At 47.5% G+C, this 26,597-nt stretch overlaps 2 protein-coding genes across 3 annotated transcripts; one reads left to right on the top strand and one right to left on the bottom strand.

Annotated features, from left to right (window-relative positions):
• Positions 1-1,957: 1,957 nt before the first annotated feature.
• Positions 1,958-14,955, bottom strand: RUNDC1 (RUN domain containing 1). Of its 2 annotated transcripts, none has more exons than XM_024234762.3 (5): positions 14,458-14,955; positions 8,164-8,322; positions 6,037-6,235; positions 5,135-5,254; positions 1,958-4,723 (listed from the first exon to the last, which is right to left on the bottom strand). In XM_024234762.3, exons 1-5 carry the CDS (start codon positions 14,953-14,955, stop codon positions 3,855-3,857), a joined length of 1,845 nt encoding a protein of 614 aa, XP_024090530.3. In that variant the 3' UTR covers positions 1,958-3,854. The 2 variants fall into 2 exon arrangements, with proteins under 2 accessions (XP_024090530.3, XP_024090531.2); XM_024234763.3 differs by having other exon boundaries at positions 1,958-4,720.
• Positions 14,956-15,074: 119 nt separating this feature from the next.
• PTGES3L (prostaglandin E synthase 3 like) lies at positions 15,075-25,969 on the top strand. The gene is made up of 7 exons (XM_024234766.3): positions 15,075-15,487; positions 15,865-15,978; positions 16,085-16,151; positions 16,261-16,359; positions 22,341-22,430; positions 23,728-23,781; positions 24,879-25,969. The coding sequence occupies exons 1-7, from the start codon at positions 15,480-15,482 to the stop codon at positions 24,912-24,914; spliced, it is 468 nt and encodes a 155-aa protein (XP_024090534.1). The 5' UTR covers positions 15,075-15,479; the 3' UTR covers positions 24,915-25,969.
• The last annotated feature ends 628 nt before the right edge of the window (positions 25,970-26,597 follow it).

Genomic DNA, 26,597 nt, shown 5'->3' with positions numbered 1-26,597 from the left:
CTTGAAATCCATTGTTGGCTTATTCAATAGTGTGAACTTTCACTCCTTTCCTTCCTTACCACCTTTCCTGCAGCATAAATTCCTGACTCCTCCACCCTTGACATACCCCCTGGGCTGTACCTTGTGTCTTTTTCTTCCTCTCCAAGTAGCCAGGCAAAATCCTATTCAAATTCTATCCATCCTTCAAGGTTATTCCAGAATTCTCCCAGGCAGAATTAATCTCTCCTTTCTCTGGGCTCTCTCAGCAATCCAATCTGTACTTACCTTTATTACAGAACATAATCTTAGTTTGGATATGAGTGGTTTTCATCTCAAAGTGTGGCTCCCAGAGCAGCAGCATCACCATAACCTAGGAACTTGTTAGAAACCAAATTCTCAGGCCCCACCCCAAAACAACTCAATAAAAAACTCTGGGGATGGGACCCAGCAATCTATATTTTAACAGTCTCTCCAAATCTCCAATTGGTATGGTATCTCCTTTGCTAGACTGTGTGTTTGTTGAGGGCATGCGGTAGGTTTACTTATCTCTTTCTTTAGCATCTAGTCTAGGCAGGCAGTTGCTAAGTGATCAATAGTGAATGAATGATTGGAGAGAACCTTAGACAGCTTTAACAATACTTTGCAGATCATACTTGTACAACACCCGTACATTTCCACTGCATACATATCCATGGCTCTTTACCCTTCCATTCTTGCGTATCCTTGGATCTGGGTGGACTGGCCTGCCTCTCCTCCCTTGTCCTGTCTCACCCTAAGCCAAGGACAGAGCTCTGTTCTCAGTAATGACAGATGATATCAGAGCTTAGCAGATATCTGACTGCAGGGATGCTGATGGAATTGTTGGGTTGTCTCTGTTGATACACACATTTAGGTTTCAAGAACTTGGACATGAAAGTCATGGCTGCCGGCCTATCTCCCTGCAGCCTTGTCCTTTGGCAGCTGAAATTTCTGGCAGTTGTGTGGAAAATACCTTCTCCTCCCCAAAGTGAGGGTAGGAATGAGGGTGGTGGATAAAGGAGAAAGAGAAACCAAAATCTAGAAACAACATGATACAATGAAGTGACAAGATAGACTGTGGGCTTTGGATTCAGGAAACTTGACTCCAAATCTCAGGTCTTCCATCATCATATAAACCGGGACAAAATATTTAACCTCTCTGCACATCAGTTTCCTCAGCTGTAAAGTGGGGATAATACTGTCCCACTTTGTAAGTAGTGAGAATTTAATTAGAATGAGACAAATGAAAATGCTTCCTGTAATGCTAGCACAAAGCCTTAATACAAGTTTTGTTTTTGTGATTTGAAAAAGGCAATACTGGGGTGATTGCTGGGCTATGCCATATGGCTATACCAGTTACCACCCAAAGTGATATCCAGACAAGCAGATTTAAAAGTGCCAATCCTGGCCGGGTGTGGTGGCTCACGCCTATAATCCCAGCACTTCGGGAGGCTGAAGTGGGTGGATCACCTGAGGTCTGGAGTTCGAGACTAGCCTGACAAATGTGGTGAAACCCTGTCTCTATTAAAAATACAAAAATTAGCCGGGCGTGGTGGTGCGCGCCTGTACTCCCAGCTACTCAGAAGGCTGAGGCAGGAGAATCGCTTGAACCCAGGAGGCGGAGGTTGCAGTGAGCTGAGATCATGGCATTGCACTCCAGCCTGGACAACAGAGCGAGACTCCATCTCAAAAAAAAAAAAGTGCAATTCCAAAAGCAGCATGTGTGATGACATCTGTTGTGGGGAGGGACTACAGGTGTGGGCAGGAGGGGATGGTCATGCCAAGGGGACTTTTTAGTGAATTTTTTCAGGCAAAAAACCCCTACTACCACCACCAAAGCTGAGATGATCCATAACAGAGGACTGAGGATACAGGCAGCTTTCAAAAAAATATTGATCTGGATTAGATGGGCTGATAAGGCCCAAACACTTATAAACCAAAGCTGCACGTCTCTAAGGTCTTCAGAGAAGCTACACAAAATACTATGATTTCATTAGCATCCACATATGTATCATTTTCCACAACATTTTACAATTCTCTTGTTTCACAGGGAAGGTGAACTAATTATAATGAAATATCAATAATATATCTTAAATAAGTAACATGTTGCTGGAAAAAGTTTAAGTTAAAATGCACTACATAATAGTGCAGAAAACAAAGTGCAGGTGGCAATTTTAAGACATGAAAACAATGCTGAATCAGTAGTGTTTGGAGTGATACATTTTGCCCATTTTTGGCCAGTCCTAGAGCAGTACTCACCACAAGCTGCATGACAAATGTGAACTAATGAGGCTAAAATCCTGAAGACCAAATAGAACCACTCTAGAGTCTGTTTCACAATGAGATACTCCTCCCCCTGTTCTGGAAACAGTGATCTGCTGTAGTTCCTATCCTCCTGTGGCACCTATCCCTGCTGCAGTACCTATAACTAGATGTCCTCCATCATCCAGCCTCCAAGACAAGTGGTGCTCAGTGAGTCACAACCTGAGGAACAGCTGCTGGTTACCGATTTGTATTCCTGTATATACTTGACTTGGGTGGCCAGGATTTTCTCGTTTGTCTTGAATATATTTACTTCTAAAAAGACTGTGTTAGTCTTGTTGGGAGGTGAGTAGAGGAATGTTCACTTGCTAGAGAACATAATAACATCGGTTCTCACTCCTCATAAACAGAAAGCCCATTGTCTGTGCCGTGAAAAGAGGACTACCTTGTCAGGAAGATTTTACTTCTTACCTCTACAAGAAAAAGGGCTCATATTAAAATCAACCTGTGGTTACCACTCTTAGAAATGTTGTTTTCAGATATTCCTATTCCTAGTCTTAGAGGCAGCCATGGAATATATAGTCTCCTCTGACCTTGGGGTCAGGAAGAAAGGGAAATCTATTCATAAAAGGAATTTAAATTCTGGCCTAGGCCTCTCAAACCTGCTTCAAGTGAAAGAAGATAGCTTAACTAACAGGAGCCTCAAGCTGAATGTCTTTTTTTTTTTTTTTTGAGATGGAGTCTCCCTGTGTTGCCCAGGCTGGAGTGCAGTGGCATGATCTTGGCTCACTGCAACCTCCACCTCTTGGGTTCAAGCAATTCTCCAGCCTCAGCCTCCTGAGTAGCTGGGATTACAGGCATGCACTACCCCACCTAGCTAATTTTTGTATTTTTAGTAGTGATGGGGTTTTGCCATGTTGGCCAGGCTGGTCTTGAACTCCTGACCTCAGGTGATCCGCCCACCTCAGCCTCCCAAAGTGCTGAGATTACAGGCGTGAGCCACTGTGCCTGGCCTGATCCCTTTAATACAGGCTCAAGCACAAGTGCCCACACATATACTGTGGGTACAACCTTCTTTTTTTCTTTTTTTTTTTTTTGAGACGGAGTCTCACTCTGTCGCCCAGGCTGGAGTGCAGTGGCGTGATCTTGGCTCACTGCAAGCTCCGCCTCCTGAGTTCATGCCATTCTCCTGCCTCAGCCTCCCGAGTAGCTGGGACTACAGCCGCCTGCCACCACGCCCGGCTAATTTTTTTGTATTTTTAGTAGAGATGGGGTTTCATCGTGTTAGACAGGATGGTCTCGAACTCCTGACCTTGTGATCCGCCCGCCTCGGCCTCCCCAAGTGCTGGGATTACAGGCGTGAGCCACCGCGCCCGGCCTGGCAGAACCTTCTTAACAAGAGGGTCTCTCCGGCACATCTTTCTGAGAGCTAAGTTGGTGGGGAAAACAGACTTTGCACACATTTGGCCGACTGCCTGAGCAGGGTCTGGGAAAAATGCCTTTAACCCCACCTCTGATTCCTTACTCCTATGCTAGAAGACTAACACATCTATCCCTACTGAGCAAGGAGATTGTCTGGGGTTAGGGCACTCTCATCAAAAGGCATCTTTGATGTTTTTGAGCTGGCGCACAGCCAGATCTACAGGGAGGCTAAACTTGAGGCTGCTGAGGCGACTGAGCAGGTTGAGGGCACTTTCAAAGCCTGTGTGTGCCATGTAGCTCCAGGGCTGGTAGTGAGGCTCGATGAGTGACCCGGACTTGCAGATGAGGTTCACCCAGGACACCAGACGCTGCTCATTCAGTGCCATGCACACCAAGGCCTTCAATTCCGAGTCTGCACTGCGCTTAAAAGGGTCGTGCTCTGTCAGCACCACGTGGATGGCTGTCAGTAGGCTCTGTTTGGGGGTGACAACAGTGCCTCCCGTAACAGGAAGGGCGAAGGACTGGGAGAGCTTCCGGGCTGGGGATTCCACATAAGCACGGCCGTTCTTAGCATGGTAGTACTTTACAAAGAGCTCCCATGGGTGCATGGCCTCTGGGGCCGAGGAGAAGGCTGGCAGCAAACAAGCAATAGGAGCCATAACAAGGCTCATCCCTGGGGAGGAGGCATACAGTCCATGGGCCAGCAGGTCCCTCACAGCCACCGTTAGCTCCTTCCGCACAGCCATAGTCAGCTCATCCTTGCCTCCCAGAGAGAGGTCCTGGAGGTTGGCAGAGGTGACGACATGGTCATGTGGCTGCTGCCTCAAGGCTAGCTGCTTCACTCTGTCCACTGATACCTCCAGCCTCTTCAGCAAGGGAGAATAGTCTCTGTCAGCCTGGCCCCTCTGCCACAGGGTTGGAGGGATCTGGCCTGTGGCACAACCAAACTGGCTAACAGCAAAGATCTGGAGCACGGCCAGCGCTCGCCGCATCAGGTGCAGCCCCGTCTCCTGGACTTTCTTCACATCCTCTGCCTTTGCTGCTTAGAAAAGACAGTGGCTCATCAGTGAGAGGCCATGATGGCACAGAGCTACACTCAACAAATCACAGCCTGAGATCAGTCTGAGCCACATGCTGGGTCTCACATGAAGGCAAGAGCCACTCAGGATGTAGCTGGACTTCCTTTTTCTGGTTAATAATAGCTGTATTGAGATATAATTCACATACCATATGATTCACCCATTTAAGGTGTTTAATTCAGTGGTTTTTAGTATATTCAGAATTGTATAACTGTCACTGCAATCAATTTTAGAATATTTCATCCTCCCCAAAAGCAATTCCATACCATCAGCATTTCTCATTCCCCTCTTCTCCTCAACACACCCAAGTCCTAGGTAACCACTCATCTACTTTCTGTCTCTAGAGATTTGCCTGTTCTGGAAACTGCACTTACTTTTGCTGTTTCCTGGAGGCGGTCTGTTGCTGCCTGTTCTGCTGCAGCCATTTCCTGTCTTCCCACCGGCCTTGCACTCACAGTGTCCACCACCTGTCTGCAAGGGGCTTCCCACTTCATCTGGAATCAGAAATTATAGAAGAGACACTTATTTAGCCCTTTATGGCAGATCTTTAAAGGAAAAATAATACTTAATGGTGCCTATTAGAAAAAAGAATTTCACAAAATCTTGTCCTATTTAATTGTGTAAAATGAGGACTGGCATACAGTAGTTGGCTCAATAAATATTTGCTAAGTGAATGAACCATGAATCATCATTTTATGGATGACAAGAGTGAGACTAAAGAGGTTAGTAACATACTCAAGGACATAAAACCAATGAGTATGAGAGTGGAGATTTTAACTATCTGATTCTGAAACCCATGCACTTTCTACTCTGCCAATGCTGCCTCCCCTACTAAGCCATCAAGCCTCTTAAATAGTACATCAAGAATTGGCACCTTTTGGCCGGGCATGGTGGCTCATGCCTGTAGTCCTGGTACTTTGGGAGGCTGAGGCGGGCAGATCACTTGAGGTCAGGAGTATGAGACCAGCCTGGCCAACATGCTGAAACCCCATCTCTACTAAAAATACAAAAATTAGCTGGGTGTGGTGGTGGGAGCCTGTAATCCCAGCTACTCAGGAGGCTGAGGCGGAAGAATCGCTTGAATCTGGGAGGCGGAGGTTGCAGTAAGCCAAGATTGTGCCACTGCACTCCAGCCAGGGGAACAGAGAGAGACACTGTCTCCCCCCTGCCCAAAAAAAACCAAAAAACCAGAATTAGAACCTTTTTACTAGTACTCAGAATAAGTATAATTATTATGACACCTGTCCACCCTTCTCATCCCATCCCCTCCTCTAACCTTGGATGAAGTTGATGAACATCTCAAGGTCTCGGATCTGAGTTTTCAGTTGCTCAACCAACTGTTCTTTGACTCGGGCTGGGTTGACGATCTGAGCCACTGCTGCATCTACGCGCTGACGAAGCTCTTCAGTGGACAGGGAACTGATGTCCTCATTCAGATTCATGTCCAGTTTCTTTATTAACTCATCTATGATCACCTATCAAAATCACAAGCAATGAGCACACCCTTTGGAATTTTTAGGGAGAGGGTTAGGGAGGAGAATCTAAAAATGTCTTCTGTCCTTAAATGGAAATAAAAAACAGACCTCTAAATTTGTGAAAGTAAATGACTTAACTGCTGATTGATCAAGGTGAGGACATAGACTCTACTTTTAAAGTAAAAAGAACCCTCAGTTCTCTGATAAAAATAGATCCTCCCACTCACAGTAAATTTCTACCAGGCTAGTCAGATTTCACTCAGGAGAACAACAGTATGAAAAATCCAAAGTGGCCGATGATCCAACAAGCCTTATATTTAGTTGCTCTAAAAGCTTCAAGGAGAATATATACTGATTTTTAAGAGACAGGGTCTTGCTCAGTCACCCAGGCTAGGGTCCAGTAATGTGAGCATAGCTCACTGTAACCTCAAACTCCTGTGCTCAAGCAATCCTCCTGCCTTGGTCTCCCCCGTAGCTGGGACTATAGACACACGCTACCACCTGGTTAATTTTTAAATTTTTTGTAGAGACAGGGTCTCGCTATGTTGCCCAGGCTGGCCTCAAACTTCTGGCCTCAAGAGATCCTCCCACCTCAGCCTCCCAAAGAATTGGGACTACAGGCATGAGCCACTGCACCTGGCCTGATTTTTCTTAATTTCTAATCCTTCTTATCCCTTCTTGCTCTACTGTAGGCAACTAAAGAAAAATCTCTATAAAATATCAAGGTGCATTACAGCCAAAATATCCTAGTGACATTATTAGGAACAATTAAAAATTCCAATAATAGGCTGGGTGCGGTGGCTTACACCTGTAACCCCAGCACTTCGGGACGCCAAGGCGGGTGGATCATTTGAGGTGAGGAGCTCAAGACCAGCCTGGCCACCATGGTGAAATCCAATCTGTACTAAAAATACAAAAATTAGCTGGCTATGGTGGTGGATGCCTGTAATCTCAGCTACTCGGGAGGCTGAGGCAGGAGAATCGCTTGAACCCTGGAGGTGGAGGTTGCAGTGAGCCAAGATCATGCCACTGCACTCCAGCCTGGGTGACAAACTGAGACTTTGTCTCAAAAAAAAAAAAAAAAAAATCTGATATCATAAACTCCAGCCCAGCCAGAAAAACAGCCACAGCACAGGGGTAGAGAAACATGCAGGGGAGGTTGTAACTGTATCTCTACTAAGAGATTTACCTGTCTACCCAGGTCTTACCTAAATAAATACAGTATTAAAGTCAGTCTGGATTCCTGGCATGTTTATCAAAAGGTGGTGAGTGGTAGCAAAAAGCTAGATTACAGCCAGGTGCGGTGGCTCACGCCTGTAATCCCAGCACTTTGGGAGGCCAAGGTGGGCGGATCACCTGAGGTTGGGAGTTCGAGACCAGCCTGACCAACATGGAGAAACCCCATCTCTACTAAAAATACAAAATTAGCCCAGCGTGGTGGCGCCTGCCTATAATCCCAGTTACTTGGGAGGCTGAGGCAGGAGAATTGCTTGAACCCAGGAGGCGGAGGTTGTGTGAGCTGAGATCGCGCCATTGCACTCCAGCCTGGGCAACAAGAGCGAAACTCCATCTCAAAAACAAAATAAAACAAAACAAAAAAGCTAGATTACATTGTATGATGGGCCCAAGTAGAATTTTTTAAGTGATCAAATGAAGAAATTATTATTATATTCTTATTTCTATTATTAATTACAATCACCAAAAAGAAAGAGCTCAATTATCATATTACAAAACTTTGGAACCCGTGTTTTCCATGTATGAGCAAAGAAAGGTTCCTCATAGTAGTAAAATTTCCCTTTGATTTGGGCCAGCAGAGGGATTCTCAGTAAGGCTGAAGGAGAACTAAGCTGAGAGAGGATGCCCTGTGAATGCTGGAAGGGACAAGTTAACCTCGGGCAGTGGTGGAGGTTCCTCTGGGGTCTGCTCACCCGCTGTCTTTCCAACACCACGGACTGTGGCAGTGAGTCGTAACTGCCCTCTTGATAGGCAAAAGTTTCCAGGTCATCTAGCTGGGTCTTCAGCTGCAGTATCAGTTCTTTCTGCTTCTCCCTTTGGGTTTCCAGACGCTCTTGCTTTTCCTGTTCACTCTAAGGCAAGAAAATAATTGGGTCTATTATGCAGGAAAAGGGAAACTCAGGGCACATTAAGAATCTGCTCGAGCCAGTAATGACCAATAAAATATAAGATGTTTCCAATAATCCAAATGAAATACACAATTCATATGATAGATTCAAAAGTAAGAATAATTATTTCATCCTAGGCAATTTGTTAAATGGGTGTTTTCTTTAAGAAACCATCTGTCCCTCATTGGAAATATGATGAGGCTTTTTGTTAAGACTGCCTTTTTTCCCCCAAAGGTCTAGTTAGGGCAGAGACAACCTATCTCAGCCAAGATAGCCTCCCAGGAATTAAGACATGCCATTCTCCACAGCCAGTTACCATAACACAACTCCTGATTACTCTGTGCAGCCAAATTTTGCAAAAGAATCTGGGGTAAGGGTGTGGAGAGAGGCTTTAAAACTCATAACCAGCTGGCCAGGTGCGGTAGCTCATGCCTGTAATCCCAGCACTTTGGGAGGCTGAGGCGGGTGGATCACGAGGTCAGGAGATTGACCATCCTGGTTAACACAGTGAAACCCCGTCTCTACTAAAAATACAAAAAAAAATTAGCCGGGTGTGGTGGCGGGCACCTGTAGTCCCAGCTACTTGGGAGGCTGAGGCAGGAGAATGGCGTGAACCCGGGAGGCGGAGCTTGCAGTGAGCAGAGATGGCGCCACTGCACTCCAGCCTTGGTGACAGAGTGAGACTCCGTCTCAAAAAAAAAAAAAAAAAAAAAAACTCATAACCAGCTTTCCTAAGGTTCACCAAAGTCCCTTTGATGTACGATAGACCACTTCTGAAAAATCAAAAGAATCAAACGCACCAGGAGTGGTGTCTCACGCCTGTAACTGCAGCACTCTGGGAGGCCAAGGCAAAAGGATCACCTGAGCCCAGGAGTTCGAGACCACCCTGGGCAACATAGTGAGACTTCATCTCCACAAAAAAATTTTTAAAAATTAGCTGGGCATGGTGGTGCATGCCTGTAGTCCCAGCTACTTGAGTGGCCGAGGCGGGAGGACTGCTTAAGCACAAGAGGTCGAGGCTTCGCAAGACCCTGTCTCAAAGAAAAAAAAAATTAGCCAGGTGTGGTGGCATGGTGGTCCCAGTCACACCAGAGGCTGGGACAAAATGATGGCTTGAGTCTAGGAGGTTGAGGCTGCGGTGAGCTTTGTTTTCACCACTGCACTCCAGCCTGAGCAATAGGGTGAGACTCTGTCTCAAAAAACCAAAACCAAAAACAAAAGAGTAAAAGGCAAGTGCCTAGGCCAGTGAAAAAAAACCAAAAGCCACATAATGGGGATGGGAAGGTAATAATGTTTTTTAAAAAAAGTATCTGTAAGTTTCGCTGACTAGTGACTCCTTTTTCAACTGTTGGCCACCAGTAGTTTCTGCATTTCAATTAATAAAAATGCTTCAGGGTGGTAAAGTCTTGTCAACGTATTCTCAAACACTGGTTCTTCCTTGTGTTTCTTGAGTCTCAAAAACAAAAAGCAAAACCAGCAAATCATTTGTAGGGGTAAGGCTGAGTCTTAAACTAGAAGTCTACAGCGTATTACATTTAACCTTAAAACAGTACTTACCAAGCCCTGAAGAAGTAAGTAACGAGAGAGAAGAAATGAAAACAAAAAACAGAAAAAGAAAACAACAAATTAACTTTTTGTTTAAGTATTTAAAATGCAGTCCTCTTGCTTTAACTTTGCTCAACATGAAAGCAAGCCTTTTCTCAGGACAGTCCCTCTGTAATCCTTTCAGAGCACAGTTGCATACTGTTAGAACCCTATCCCACTTCCCCATTTGGTGAAGGCCTAGTTCTCCTTTAAGAGGTTTCCCGATTTCCCCAGGCATAACTAAACATTTCCTCTAGAGTTTGTACACATTTCTAGTCTAGCTCATATCACATTATTTGTTTAGGATTCTGTCTCTTCTAGTCTACGAACTCCTTAAGGACAAAGGTTTTGACTTTGAACCACAAATGCCAGGCACACTGTCTGGCACAAGGTAAGTTCTCAACATGCATTTGTTGTTTGTCACCGAATGGAATTAAGGAAAGTATGGCCGAACGCAGTGGCTCATGCCTGTAATCCCAGCACTTTGGGAGGCCAAAGCAGGCAGATCACCTGAGGTCAGGAGTTCGAGACCAGCCTGGCCAACATGGTGGAACCCCGTCTCTACAAAAACTAGCCCGGTGTGGTGGCACGTGCCTGTAATCCCAGCTACTTGGGAGGCTGAGGCAGGAGAATGGCTTGAACCCGGGAGGTGGAGGTTGGAGTGAGCCGAGACCGTACCATTGCACTCCAGCCTGGGTGTCACAGCAAGACTCTGTTGTCAAAAAAAAAAAAAAAAAGAAGAAAAAAGAAAAAGAAAAGAATGATAAATTCCAAATAATGAACTCTGAGTGGAGAAAGTTGTCTAACCAGCCCAAGGAGAAAGAACTGGGGAAAAGTCTTTGTTTTCGTTCTCACTGTTACCCAACTTTATGATGTCAGGGAAGAAAGAAATCAGCCATAAATTTTGATTCCATTTTCATGACCAAGTCTGTTGAACTCTGTCACTTGCCATGGTAGCTATGATATGCTATTTGCTGGAGTGTGGGCAAACAAGAGAGAACAATGAACTCTGGTGCAAGGCAGAAAATAACAGAAATCATTTCCAGTATGAAGTAAGATAAGAGAAAATATTGGTTTAAAATATTTGGGGTCGAGGTGGGTCAGGAGTTCGAGACCAGCCTGGCCAACATGGCAAAACCCTGTCTCTACTCAAAATACAAAATTTAGCCGGGGATGGTGGCACATGCCTGCAGTCCCAGCTACTAGGGAGGCTGAGGCAGCAGAATAGCTTGAACCTAGGAGGTGGAGGTTGCAGTGAGCTGAGATCGTGCTACTGTACTCCAGCCTGGGTGACAGGGCCAGACTCTGTCTCAAAAAAAAAAAATTGGGGGCCAAGTGCAGTGGCTCATGCCTGTAATCCCAGCACTTAGGGAGGCTAAGGTGGGAGGGTGGCTTGAGCCCAGGAGTCAGAGACCAGCTGAGCAACATAGGGAGACCCCTACCTGTACAGAAAAAATATATTTTTTAATTAGTTAGTCATGGTAGTGTGCGCCTGTGGTCCCAGCTACTTGGGAGGCTGAGTCGGGAGGATGGATTAAGCCTAGGAGGTTGAGGATGCAGTGAGTTGTGATCATGCCGCTGCACACCAGCCTGGGCAACAGAGTGGAAAATAAAAATTTAGGGCCGGGCGCGGTGGCCCACACCTATAATCCCAGCACTTTGGGAGGCCAAGTCGGACAGATTATGAGGTCAGGCGTTTGAGGCCAGGAGTTCGAGATCAGCCTGGCCAACATGGCAAAACCCTATCTCCACTAAAAATACAAAAATTAGCCAGGCGTGGTGACGGGTGCCTGTAGTCCCAGCTACTTGGGAAGCTGAGGCAGGAGAATCGCTTGAACCCGGGGGGCGGAGGTTGCAGTGAGCCAAGATGGTGCCACTGCACTCCAGCCTGGGCGACAGGGTGAGACTCTGTCTCAAGAAAAAAAAAAAAAAAATTTGGCAGGGTACAGTGGTTCATGTCTGTGATCCAGCACTTTGGGTGGCCAAGGTGGGTGGCTTGCTTGAGCCCAGGAGTTCAACACCAGCCTGGGCAATATGGTGAAACCCCATCTCTACAAATACAAAAACTAGCTGAGCGTGGTGGTGCTCGCCTGTGGTCCCAGTTACTCAAGAGGCTGAGGTAGGAGGATCTATTGGGCCTGGGAGTCAAGGCTGCAGTGAGTCCTGATCATGCCAGTGCACTCTAGCCTGGCAACAGAGTGAGACCCTGTCTCAAAAAAAAAAAAAAAAAAAAAAAAAAAGAAAAAAGAAAAAAAAGCTAAGTGGTAAGAAGTAAATCATTCAGTTCAATGATATCCCCTACTCTGGTTCTACCTCTACCTGTTCACCTGTCAATGTATTCAATGTATAAATACAAGATTACAACTTGCAGGTGGATTGAGCACTACTTTTTTTTTTTTTTAATGTTTCTTTTTCCTTTTTTTTTTTTTTGAGACAGGGTCTTGCTCTGTCACTCAGGCTGGAGTGCAGTGGTATGATCATAACTCTCTGCAGCCTCCAACTCCTGGGCTCAAGTGATCCTCCTCCAGCCTTCACCTCCCCAAGTGTTGGGATTACAGTCATGAGCCACTGCACACAGTCTTTTTTTTTTTTTTGAGACAGAGTTTCGCTCTTGTTGCCCAGGCTGGGGTGCGATGGCGCGATCTTGGCTCACCGCAACCTCTGACTCCCAGGTTCAAGCAATTCTCCTGCCTCAGCCTCCCGAGTAGCTGGGATTACAGGAATGCGTCACCATGTCTGGCTAATTTTTTTTTTTTTTTGTATTTTTAGTAGAGACAGGGTTTCATCATGTTGGTCAGGCTGGTCTTGAACTCCCAACCTCAGGTGATCCGCCCGTCTTGGCCTCCCAAAGTGCTAGGATTACAGGCGTGAGCCACTGCGCCCGGCTAGTTTTTAATTTTTATGGGTACATAGTATGTGTATATATTTATGGGATACATGAGATGTTGGTACAGGCATGCAATGTGTCATAATCACATCATGGAAAATGGGGTTGGCCTGTTTCTAAAGGTGAAAATGAACAACAGAGCTTCCTATCACGTAGAACCTTTGGTGCTGTCCACCCCTTTCTAGCCCTTAAATCTGGCAGTTTGAGGTGGCTGCTCCTTGTGTAAGGAGTTGTAGGTATGTGGAGAAGGGTGGAACAGTAAACACAGGATTGCACTGGAAACAGTTCAGATTAAAATAAACAAATCATTATCTGCTTGATAAATCTTCTTGGCTAAAACCAACGTAAGTGGGAAGAAAGCCACATGCAGATTGTAGTTTGAAGAATAAAAAGGTGAAAAGGGATGGGGCATGGTGGCTCATGTCTCTAATCCCAGCACTTTGGTAGGCCGAGGAGGGCAGATCGCTTGAGCGATCAGGAGTTCGAGACCAGCCTGGGTAATGTGGTGAAACACCGTCTCAACAAAAAATAAAACAAAATTAACTGGGTGTGGTGGCACACACCTGTAGTCCCAGATACTGGGGAGGCTGAGGCAGGAGGACTGCTTGAGCCCAGGAGGCAGAGGTTGCAGTAAGAGGAAATTGCGCCAATGCAGTATGGCCTAGGTGACAGAGTGAGACTCTGTCTCAAAAAAAAAAAAAAAAAACTAAAGTGAAAAGGCAGTGTACCTCAACACTTCCAATAAAGCCAGCACTTTGTGCACTTCCAGAGATGCAAAGCTTGTAAGGAAACGTTTACCTGGTGTCTTATACATAGTTTCACTACTTCTGGGGTAGACACACTGAATCGATCTTGTTACCAGAGGACCTCATTCAGAATGCCTAATGATTAAGCAGGATGGAGGAAGAGTTTAAAAATTTCAACATTATAGCCTGCACGGTGGCACACGCCCGTAGTCCTGAGGCTGAGGCGGGAGGATGGCTTGAGACCAGGAGTTCGAGGCCAGCCTGGGCAACATACCAAGACCCCCACCCCCCCGTCTCTTAAAAAGGCAAAATTCCAACATTAGGAAATTTATATAATCAAGAGATGTGTTTATTGCAGTTACTAAGAGACCCTGCTGTTAACCCAAACTCCCACCCAGAGAAGTGTAAAGACTGCCTAGATTTCAGGAAAGCAGGGACAGGGAGTTAACCTAAATTTCCACAGATTCCAACTCACTTTCCTTTCCTTTGCCAATTTTCCCAATCCCCAGAGTCGGGGTCCTCTAGCAGCAAAAGTGTTCAAGACTGAGATACGTGAGGGAAAGGTGAGTGAGCGCAGCACTGCTCTTGGCTGCTCTGCTGCCCTCTCAACGACTCACTTCGCTCACCGCTCCTCTACCACTCACGTCATCACGCACCGGCATCTCTCCACATCTTCCGTGCACACCGCTCACCCTCAGGTTCCCAGGCCTCTGTCCTCTTGCCCTTCAGCCGGCCCCGCACTCCAGTTCCCTGGTCTCCGACACACGTACTCACCGACCGAGTCGGGGAGGCTTCTCCCCTCATGCACCATCATCCCGGTCTGGATCGCCACCCACACGACCCCACTATTCCCATATCCCTCGCGGCCCTTCAGCCACTCACCTGGTCGTCGCCCCGCAACCGTGGCCGGTCCCCTGGCAGCCCATCGCCCTCATCGCTGGCGGGGTCGCCGGGCCCTTCGTAACCTAGGACGTGAGGGCAGCCGCGGAAGGCGAAGTCTTCGAGCTCCCGCAGAAGGCGCTGCTGCTCCGCCGGCGCCCCGCGCACCACCTGGCGCAGGCGGAACTGCACCTGCGCGAAGTGCGAGGACAGCGCCAGCAGCGCCGAGTCCAGCCGCCGCCGCTCTGCCCGCAGCCGCCGCAGCGTCCGGCCCGGCGAATCCGGCGGGGAGCCCGGTGCCGCGCCAGGCTCCTCGGCCGTCGCCTCTTCCAAAAACGCGGTTGCTCCAGGCCGGGCCTCCGCCACCGCCCCCACTGGGGCCCAGCGCACCGCCTCGCACGGTGGCAGCGGCTCCTCTTCCTCCTCCTCTTCGTCTTTCGCCTTTGGCCCAACAGCCGCCACCACCGTTACCGGCTCTGCAGCCGCTTCGATAGCCGCCATCTTTCCGGAAACACCGCCGCACGTCAGCCGCGCCCCCCCTGCTGCCATGGCAACGGCGCGGTGGCGGGGAACCCCAGGGGAGTGGTGGGCGGGGCCTGAAGTACCGAAGTCCCCGAGGACGCGCCTTCCCGGGGGATTTAATTCAGGACAATAATGTTTTGTTGAGCGCCTATTGTGAATCAGACACTGAGCGCTACGCGTCGGAGAAACAGGTGAATGATACCGGGGAAAAGTCATTCCCTGTGTGTAGCGTGTAGGGCAGCCTTTGCCCTGGTTCCAGCAGATGGGTTGTCTATTCCTAGTCTATGCATTTCTGAAGACCCCACGGTGAAGGGCTGCAAGGATGAAGCTCTCCCAGAGTATCTCCAGAGTGCAGATCCTTTGGCTGCCAGGTCACGTTCTCTCTTCCTCTCAACTGTTCTCCCGACCATATAAGGAGAGGCAGCTGCTGGGGGCGTCCCCAGGATCTAAAGATAGCGGCCCCTGCCTGGAACTCTAAATGCCACCCTGGAGCGGGAGCTGCAATGGCACGGTGAGTGTTTCCGGCTCCGGTGCTCCCCCTGGCCCTTTTCCCTGGAGATTCCCTGCTCCAAGTCTTCTGGGCGCTCCAGGTTCTGTGAGGCCCCATGAGAGCCCCAGACCCCTGGTCTCTGTAACTGTGGGGTGAGGGAAGGTGTGACCTGAATGTTCTCCCTGACCTCCTAGTTTCCTAGTCTTGCACGTTCTTCCCAGGTTCACACTCACCACACCCACCCACTCCTGTCATTCCCTTCCCTTTCACCCCCTCTGTCTCATTTAGCTCCACTTTGAAAAAACTGTGGCGTCAAATGTCCCTGGGTAGTCCCTTCCCAAATGCCCTCAGTCTTCCCTCTCCCACCCCTATGAAGCCCCACCTCAACTTCTCTTCAGGCAGCACGCCCGGACCCTGTGGTACGACAGGCCCAGGTATGTGTTCATGGAGTTTTGTGTTGAGGACAGCACCGATGTCCACGTGCTTATTGAGGATCACCGCATTGTGTTCAGGTAGTGGCCCTGCCGTCTGAGGGCCTGGCTTCCCAGGAACCTACCCCTTCTCCTAATGTCCCCACAAGGAGTATTCTACATCTCCTCAGCTTTATTGTCTCCTCAGCTGCAAGAATGCCGATGGAGTGGAGTTGTACAATGAGATTGAGTTCTATGCCAAAGTGAACTCCAAGGTAAGGGTGAGATGGGACAGTAAGGTCTGGATGGAAACCGGGCTGCCCAGGGAAACTGGAGATTAATTCTAAACCCCAGACCCTAAGAATGAGGCTCTCTATCTGGCAGGACTCCCAGGATAAGCGCTCTTCCCGCTCTATTACTTGCTTTGTGAGGAAATGGAAGGAAAAGGTGGCCTGGCCGCGGCTTACCAAGGAGGATATCAAGGTGGGTGTGTGGAAAGTGGCCTGCTCCTTCTCTGCATGTACCCAGGTTACAGCTGGGATTGTCCTTGCCTCCTTTCCAGCCAACATTCAATCACTCACCAAGTCCTGCCTAATCTTTTTTTTTTCCAACTGTATTAGTCTCTCTTGTTTTTTATTTTTATTTATTTTTTTTTTTTTGAGACGGAGTTTTGCTCTTGTTGCCCAGGCTGGAGTGCAATGGCGTGATCTCGGCTCACCACGGCCTCTGCCTCCCGGGTTCAAGCAATTCTCCTGCCTCAGCCTCCTGGGTAGCTGGGATTACAGGCATGGACCACCACGCCCAGCTAATTTTGTATTTTTAGTAGAGATGGGGTTTCTCCATGTTGCTCAGGCTGGTCTCGAACTCTCGACCTCAGGTGATCTGCCCGACTCAGCCTCCCAAAATGCTGGGATTACAGGCGTGAGCCACCGCGCCTGGCTTATTTTTTTACTTAAAGTTCTGGGATACATGTGCAGAACATGCAGGTTTGTTACATAGGTATACGTGTGCCATGGTGGTTTGCTGCATCTGTCAACCCGTCATGTAGGTTTTAAGCCCTGCATACATTAGCTATTTGTCCTGAGTCTCTTTTTATTCTCTTGGTAATCTCTCCCAGTTAACTACTTTCGTTGTAGGTGATGAAATGTGTAAGACTCCACTTCAGTGCTATGAACATGGTCTTTCCCTTTACTGCAACTCACAATCAAAACCTTTGATTCTTTTTGTGTGTGTGTTTGTGTGAGATGGAGTCTCACTCCCGTAGCACAGGCTGGAGTGCAGTGGCGCGATCTCAGCCCACTGCAACATCCACTTCCCGGGTTCAAGTGATTCTCCTTCCTCAGCCTCCTGAGTAGCTGGGATTACAGGCTTGTGCCACCACGCCTGGCTAATTTTTGTATTTTTAGTAGAGACGGGGTTTCACCATATTGGTCAGGCTGGTCTTGAACTCCTGACCTCAGGTGATCTACCCGCCTCAGCCTCCCAAAGTGCTAGGATTACAGGCGTGAGCCACCGTGCCCAGCCGTTTCTTTTTCTTTTTTCTTTCTTTCTTTTTTTTTTTTTGAGACGGAGTCTGACTCTGTTGCCCAGGCTGGAGTGCAGTGGCACGATTTCAGCTCACTGCAAGCTCCACCTCCCGGATTCACACCATTCTCCCGCCTCAGTCTCCAGAGTAGCTGGCACTACAGGCGCCCGCCACCACGCCAGCTAATTTTTTGTATTTTTAATAGAGATGGGGTTTCACCATGTTAGCCAGGATGATCTCGATCTCCTGACCTCGTGATCCACCCACCTCGGCCTCCCAAAGTGCTGGGATTACAGGCGTGAGCCACTGCGCCCGGCCTTCTTTCTTTCTTTCTTTTTTTTTTTTTTTTGATTCGGAGTTTTGCTCTTGTTGCCCAGGCTGGAGTACAATGGCATGATTTCAGCTTACTACACCTCCACCTCCCAGGTTCAAGCAATTCTCCTGTCTCAGTCTCCCAAGTAGCTGTGATTACAGGCATGTGCCACCACACCCGGCTAATTTTGTATTTTTAGTAGAGACAGGGTTTCAACATGTTGGCCAGGCTGGTCTCAAACTCCTGACCACAGGTGATCCGCCTGCGTTGGCTTCCCAAAGTGCTGGGATTACAGCCGTGAGCCGCCGCACCCGGCCTTGGCCAATTCTTGTTTTCTATATTCTAGTCCCAGAAGTAATTTCCACTGTAGAAATTAATTGATCAGTCTTATTCTTTCTTTCTTTTTTTTTTTTTTTTGAGACCGAGTTTCTCTCTTGTTGCCCAGGCTGGAGTGCAATGGCACCATCTTGGCTCACTGCAACCTCCGCCTCCTGGGTTCAAGCGATTCTCCTTCCTCAGCCTCCTGAGTAGCTGGGATTACAGGCGTGTGCCACCACGCCCGGCTAATTTTTTGTATTTTTTTTTTTTTTTTTTTTTTTTTGAGATAGAGTCTCACTCTGTCACCCAGGCTGGAGTGCAGTGGCGTGATCTCGGCTCACTGCAACCTCTGTCTCCTGGGTTCAAGTGATTCTCCTGCCTCAGCCTCCTGAGTAGCTGGGATTACAGGTGCCCACCACCATGCCCAGCTAATTTTTTTATTTTTAATAGAGACAGGGTTTTGCCATGTTGGCCAGGCTGGTCTTGAACTCCTGACCTCAGGTGATCCGCTCGCCTCGGCCTCCCAAAGTGCTGGGATTACAGGTGTGAGCCACCGCACCTGGTCATTTTTTGTATTTTTAGTAGAGATGGGGTTTTGCCATGTTGACTAGGCTGGTCTCGAACTTCAGACCTCAGGTGATCTGCCTGCCTCAGCCTCCCAGGGTGCTGGGATTACAGGCATGAGCCACCATACCTGGCCCTGATGAATCTTATTCTTTCTAGTAGTGGCTTACAACCAGGCTCTACTGACCTCCTAAATATTAATGAATTCACTACTTAATTTCTTCCTAGTTCAAGCCTCACCAACATACAGTGAGAAGTTTGTTGCATATTTTCAGTCTCATTTTCAATCCATTCTCTGCATTGCCCTCAGCATGGTCTGTCTAAAACACACATTTGACTCTGACGCTCCCCCACTTAAGGCCCTCCAAAGTCATCTCCTCCTTAAAGGTTGAAAACTGACTGCCTGATGGCTGGATCTGGTTCTCACATTTGTTTTAATGTTTACAGTGTCAAAAATTATTTTAAGGCCAGGCATGGTGGCTCACACCTGTAATCCCAGCACTTTGGGAGGCCAAGGCAGGTGGATTGCTTGAGGTCAGGAGTTCGAGACCAGCCCAGACAACATAGTGAAACCCGGTCTCTACTAAAAATAAAAAATTAGCTGGGCGTGGTGGCGCATACCTGTAGTCCTAGCTATTCAGGAGGCTGAGGCAGGATAATCGCTTGAAACTGGGAAGTGGAGGTTGCAGTGAGCTGAGATCGTGCCACTGCATTCCAGCCTGGGTGACAGAGCGAGACAACGTCTCAAAAAAAAAAGAAATTATTTTGACTTGTTACTGACATTAAAAATTTTTTATTAGTTGCTGACATTTAAAAATGTGCATCTTCTAAAAATCCAGACTATAAGCTTCTGTTGAAAAATGGGAGGCTGAGAGAGGTGGCTCACAATCCCACCTCCCTCCCACTTTGGGAGGCTGAGGTGGGTGGATTGCTTTAGGTCAGGAGTTCAAGACCAGCCTGGCCAACATGGCGAAACCCCATCTCTACTAAAAATACAAAAAATGAGCCGGGCATGGTGGTGCAAGCCTGTAGTGCCAGCTACTTGGGAGGCTGAGGCAGGAGAATTGCTTGAACCCAGGAGGCAGAGGTTGCAGTGAACCAAGATCTCACCACTGCACTCCAGCCTGGGCAATAGAGTGAGACTCCGTTTCAAAAAAAAAAAAAAAAAAAATAGGTGGGGGCCAGGTTCGGTGGCTCATGTCTTTAATCCCAGCACTTTGGAAGGCTGAGGCGGGCAGATCGCGAGGTCAGGAATTTGAGACCAGCCTGGCCGACGTGGTGAAACCCTGTCTCTACTAAAAATACAAAAGTTAGCAGAGCGTGGTAGCACGTGCCTGTAATCCCAGCTGCTCCGGAGGCTGAAGCAGGAGAATTGCTTGAACCTGGGAGGCAGAGGTTGCAGTCAGCCGAGATCACCCCCACTGCACTCCAGCCTGGATGACAGAGTGAGACTCCGTCTCAGAAAGAAAAAAGAAAAAGAAAAATGGGAGAATCTAGCCCCACTGATATACATCCCCAAATGCCTGGAGTTGAAGTTTTCAGTGGATCATGTACTTCACCTCACTTGCTCCTTTTCATTACCTCCCTGACTCTCTTGGGTATTTGAGCTTTTGATTTCCTGCCCTTTAGGTTGAGATCCAGGCACCATAACATAACACACTAGCACATCCCACACTCTGCCCCAAGCTTTATCTTCTAGCCACAGCAGACTGTTGTGTTTTGTTTGTTTTGCAAAAACCAGGCTGTTTCTCACCTCTGTACCTTTGCTCAAGGTATGCCTTCTTCCTGAAAAGTCACCATCATTACTACCTTCACCCACCCAATCCCTGTGCATCCTTCAAGGCCCTGCCACTCCAGGAACCTGGGTTCTTGTAACTCCTTTTGGGGTTCCCATGATGTCCCCTATATAACTCTACCACCACACTTTTCAACTGTATTATAGTGCTTTATTTATATCTCCCTCCCCAGGTTGCTTCCAAATGGCTGGGACAGTGTGTTGACCTTTTTTTTGACAGGATGTTGTACTGTTACTCAGGCTGGAGTACAGTGGCATAATCAAGGTTCACAGCAGCCTCGCCCTTTTGGGCTCAAGCAATCCTCTCACCTTAGCCTCTTGAGTAGGTGGGACAACAGAAGTGTGCTACCATGCCTGGCTAATTTTTGTATTTTTTGTAGAGATGGGGTTTTGCCATGTTGCCCTAGTCTGGTCTCGAACCCCTGGGCTCAAGCAATTGATGTGCCTTGGCCTCCCAAAGTGCTGTGATTATAAGTGATAGCCACTGCGCCCGGCCGGAACATTTTTATAAACCCAGTGTCAAGCTGAGAGTCTGGCCATAGTATGTATTCAATAAATATCCTTTTTTTTTTTTTTTTTTTTTTTTTTTTGAGACAGTCTCACTTCATCGTCCAGGTTGGAGTACAGTGGCATGATCTCGACTCACTGCAACCTCCACCTTCTGGGTTCCAGTAATTCTCCTGCATTAGCCTCCAGAGTAGATGGGATTACAGGTGCCCACCACCATGCCCAGCTAATTTTTGTATTTTTAGTAGAGACGGGGTTTCACCATGTTGGCCAGGCTGGTCTCGAACTCCTGACGTCAAGTGATCCACCTGCCTCAGCCTCCCAAAATGCTGGGATTACAGGTGTTAGCCACTGCACCCGGCCAATAAATATCTTTTGAATGAAGGAGTGAATAACTTCTTCCCTGTATAAATGTGGAAACTTTGGAACATGGACCTTGAAGGGTTGTCTCTGACTCCATGGAATGCAGCTTGTCTTTTTTTTTTTTTTTTTTTCGAGACAGAGTTTCACTCTTGTTGCCCAGGCTGGGGTGCGGTGGCGCGATCTCAGCTTACTGCAGCTTCCACCTGCCAGGTTCAAGTGATTTTCCTGCCTCAGCCTCCCAAGTAGCTGGGACTACAGGCATGTGCCACCATGCCCAGCTAATTTTGTATTTTTAGTAGAGATGGGGGTTTTACCATGTTGGCCAGGCTGGTCTCGAACTCCTGACCTCAGGTGATCCACCCACTCTGGCCTCGCAAAGTGCTGGGATTACAGGTGTGAGCCACTGCGCCCGGCTGCAACTTGTCTGTCTTATTGGTTGACTCCTATGTTGCTTTATGATACAATTATCTTTCCAGATGTGTTGTCTCCTCAGTCAATCAGCTCCTGGAGGGTAGGACTTCTTTTTTTTTTTTTTTTTTGAGATGGAGTCTTGCTCTGTCACCCAGGCTGGGGTGCAGTGGCACGATCTTGGCTCACTGTGACCTCCGCCTCCCGGGTTCAAGCGATTCTCCTGCCTCAGCCTCCCAAGTAGCTGGGACTACAGGTGCCCGTCACCACGCCCGGCTAATTTTTGTATTTTTAGTAGAGATGAGGTTTCACCATATTGGCCAGGCTGGTCTCGAACTCCTGACCTTGTGATCCTCCTGCCTCCGCCTTCCAAAGTGCTGAGATTACAGGCGTGAGCCACCACACCTGGCCGGAGGGTAGGACTTCTGAGATTTTCAGACTCTATCATGCCTAGCTTTGTGTGTAGATTGGCAGGTTCCTGGTAGATCTTTGTGGATGATGATGATGACATGGGAACCTGGAGAGGGCTGGTCAAAGCGGTGCAGCTGGGAGGACTATGGACCTACTGACCCTCTTTTCCCCAAGCGTGCTCCCATGCATATGCCCACACTCTCCCACACACTCCTGCTCCTGTCCTCCTGGCCTGTGACTCTTGGTGCTTCTTCTTGCAGCCAGTGTGGCTGTCTGTGGACTTTGATAACTGGAGAGACTGGGAAGGGGATGAAGAGATGGAGCTGGCTCATGTGGAACATTATGCAGAGGTGAGAGACAACACCTGCTGTGTTCTGCCCACTTGATCATTCTTTGTGTTTCTCTGCACACATGTCTCTGGAGGATTGTCACTGGGGCCAAGCAGAGATATGCAAGCTCTCTAGGCAGGTTACTCATTGATGCTGATATTCTTTACGTATTTTGTGCAATGTTGATTTAATAGGGATGAGAGGAAAGAATATTATTGAAATTATATACATTGATTCACTTATTATTCAGTGTAGAGCCTGTATTCTGAAGAATTTTGACAAAACCTTTTTCCACTTTTCTGTAATTCTTGTTCTCCTATTTTCTGTGTGTGTGTGTGTGTGTGTGTGTGTGTGTGTGTGTGTGTGTGTGTGTGTGTGTGTGTGTGTGTGTGTGTGTGTGTGTGTGTGGTTTTCTGTTGCCCAGGCTGGAGTGCAATGGCGCCATCTCTGCTCACTGCAACCTCCGCCTCTGGGTTCAAGCAATTTTGTCTCAGCCTCCTGAGTAGCTGGGATTACAGGTGCCCACCACCACGTCTGGCTAATTTTTGTATTTTTTTAGTAGAGATGGAGTTTCACCATGTTGGCCAGGCTGGTCTCGAACTCCTGACCTCAGGTGATCCACCTGCCTCAGCCTCCCAAGTGGTGGGATTACAGGCGTAAGTCACCGTGCCTGGCCTGTGTGTGTGGTTTTCTTTTCGAGACAGAGTCTTGCTCTGTCTCCCAGGCTGGAGTGCAGTAGCTCCCTGCAACCTCCACTTCCCAGGTTCAAGCGATTCTTGTGCTTCAGCCACCTGAGTGGCTGGGATTACAGGCATGCGCCACCACCCCTGGCTAATTTTTTTTGTATTTTTGGTAGAGATGGGGTTTCATCATGTTGGCCAGGCTGGTCTGGAACTCCTGGCCTCAAGTGATCTGTCTGTCTCAGCCTCCCAAAGTGCTGAGATTACAAATGTGAGCCACCAAACCCGGCGTGTGTGTGTGTGTGTGTGTTGAGCCAGACAACTTCATGGGAAGTTAAAACTAGCAGTATAAAAACTCACATCATAAATAATTGGCCCCCAATAAATCATACACTGTCGTTATATTATTTGGTTTCAGTTATAAAACCCTAGCTGATTCCAATCTGGATTTGTGTTTAAATTTTCTTTTAAGAAGGGGGTCAATTTAACTTTTCTCAAATTAATTCCAGTGATGTTTTAAAGATGGGAGTAGCTGCCTGACCAGTTCTGGCTGCGACCATTCTTCTATGGACCATCAATGTGCAGATTGTTCTTCCTTCACTCCCTTCTCCCTTATGATTATTTTTTCTTCCCACTAGCTTTTGAAGAAGGTCAGCACCAAGAGACCTCCACCTGCCATGGATGATTTGGATGTAAGTAAAGCCTTCCCCTCAACCCTTCAGTTTCTTTATAGCCCTTAAAAATAACCCACTAGAGAGCTCCTATCCCAGTTCCTAGCACACAGAAGTTCTCAGTGCCTGTTAACCAAATTTGAGTTTGACCCAAGAGGGCTAATATTCTTTTTTTGGGGGGTGGGGGAGGAGTTTCACTCTTTTGACCAGGTTGGAGTGCAGTGGCCCGATCTCGGCTCACTGCAACCTCTGCCTCCCAGGTTCAAGCGATTCTCCTGCCTCAGACTCCTGAGTAGCTGGGAATATAGGTGCCCGCCACCACGCCCAGCTAATTTTTGTATTTTTAGTAGAGACAGGGTTTTGCCATGTTGGCCAGGCTGGCCTCGAACTCCTGGCCTGAGGTGATCCACCCGCCTCGGCCTCCCAAAGTACTGGGATTACAGGCGTGAGCCACCACGCCTGGCCCAAGAAGGCTAATATTCTTCTCCAGGCTTTAGAAAACCCGAGCAAGACCCTCCTGCTTTCCATCTACTCCTCTGTTTCTCCATCCTAGAGAAGACCTACCCCAGCTGTAAGGAGCAATAGCATTAATTAAAATTCTGAAACTAGGGTGGGCGTGGTGGCTCACGCCTGTAATCCCAGCACTTTGAGAGGCCAAGGCAGGTGGATCGCTTGTGCTCAGCAGTTTGAGACCAGCCTGGGCAACAGGGCAAAACCCTGTCTCTTCCAAAAATACAAAAATTAGCCAGGCATGGTAGCCTATAATCCCAGCTACTCAAGAGGCTGAGGTGGGAGGATCGCTTGAGACTGTGAGGCAGAGGTCGCAGTGAGCTGAGATCATGCCACTGCACTGCAGCTGGGTGATGAAGCAAGACCCTGTCTCAAAAAAAAAAAAAAAAAAAAAGTCCTGAAACTAATGATGTATGACAAAGTAGCATTGGTTTACTTAATATCCAAAGTAAGTTAAAACCTTCCATATGAGCTCCCTAAGTTGGGTGGTTTAGGAAATCACAAAAAGAAACTTGGAGAGCAGGAGGGAGGGAGCAGTATTTGTTAACACAAATGTTCCTGCTTTGCAGGGTCTACAGGTGCTTTGTCTTTTTTTTTTTTCCCCCTAGGATGATTCTGACAGTGCTGATGCAACAAGTAATTAACTTTCTGTGACAGCAAAGCTGGGAAGGCAGCGGTGGCTATTTTCCAGTTGTTGTAGAAAGCTAGCGCCTAGGCCTTTGTCAGCGCTTTGGCTGTGCACCAAGTTCCTCTGAGATCTCTGAACTTTCCTAGAAGCTCTTTATTAAGGGTCGTCCTTCAAGCTTGTCTTCCTCCTAGGCACTTGACTATGGCTCCACATCAGATGCAGGGTCGGGGAGGGGTAGACTGGTAGGGCTTCTGATTTCTTACTGATTGGTTTCTAATTTCTGTGTTTAGGCCACTTGATTATTTGAGTGTGTGTGTATGTGGCAAAACAAAAGCCAAAGAAGAATGCAGATTATAGAAATCTCTACTATGTGTGCATATGGGGCAAAGCAAAAAGCCAAAGAAGAAACAGATTATAATAAATCTCTAGGAACTGTTCTCTGTCTATTTCCTTCTTGTACTTATTCCTCCTGGTAGCAAGCCTCTTCTCCCTCTAGTAACCAAGCTGGGGTGCTTCCTCTTGCCCAGATTTGTGCTCTGATTTCTTATAGCTAATTCTGTCATCTCTAGAACCAGCCACTTCAGCTTCCTGCACACTCTAGAAATCTCTTTATACTTTTTTTTTTTTTTTTTCCTGAGATGGAGTCTTGCTCTGTCACCCAGGCTGGAGTGCAGTGGTGCAATCTCTGCTCACTGCAACCTCCACCTTCCGGATTCAAGCAATTCTCCTGCCTCAGCCTCCCAAGTAGCTGGGACTACAGACGTGCACCACCAGGCCCAGCTAATTTTTGTATTTTTAGCAGAGATGGGGTTTCACCATGTTGGCCAGGCTGGTCTCGGACTCCTGACCTCAAGTAATCCACCCACCTCAGCCTCCCAAAGTGCTAGGATTACATGTGTGAGCCACGAGCCACCACACCCGGCCCTCTTTATACTTTTAAAACTGATTGTTACTCTAGTTAATGTCTATGTTTATTTGTCCAACAGCTATTCTATTTGTCCATAAACATTTTTTGAGTGCCTAATATGTACAATTGATTGTAACTTAAACAAAATAAATGCATTGCCTATAGACTTTGCTCTTGAACTCATGGTAAACTATTAGGATTTACTTTAAAAGTAAATTTTATTTATTTATTTATGTTTGAGATAGAGTCTTGCTTTGTTGCCCAGGCTGGAATACAGTGGTACATTCATTATTCACTGGAGCCCTGACTTCCTGGGCTCAAGTAATCCTCCTGCCTCAGCCTCCTGGGTAGCTAGGACTGCACTACACCTGACTAAGTTAAAAAATATTTTTGTAGGCTGGGCGCGGTGGCTTATGCTTGTAATCCCAGCACTTTGGGAGGCTGAGGTGGGTGGATCACCTGAGGTCCGGAGTTTGAGACCAGCCTGACCAACATGGAGAAACCCTGTCTCCACTAAAAATACAAAATTACTCAGGCGTGGTGGCTCATGCCTGTAATCCCAGCTGCTCCCAGAGGCTGAGGGAGGTGAATGGCTTGAACCTGGGGGGTGGAGGTTGCTGTGAGCCGAGATCACGCCATTGCACTCCAGCCAGGGCAACAAGAGCGAAACTCTGTCTCGCTCTATAAAATATATATATATTTTAGATAATATATTATATATAATATATATTTTAGATAATATATATTATATATATTGGATAATATATATAATATATATTTTAGATAATATAT

Source organism: Pongo abelii, chromosome 19 (assembly GCF_028885655.2).
Source record: "Pongo abelii isolate AG06213 chromosome 19, NHGRI_mPonAbe1-v2.0_pri, whole genome shotgun sequence".
In the NCBI taxonomy this organism is placed as follows: domain Eukaryota; kingdom Metazoa; phylum Chordata; class Mammalia; order Primates; family Hominidae; genus Pongo; species Pongo abelii.
This window is presented reverse-complemented; position numbering and strand designations above follow the sequence as displayed.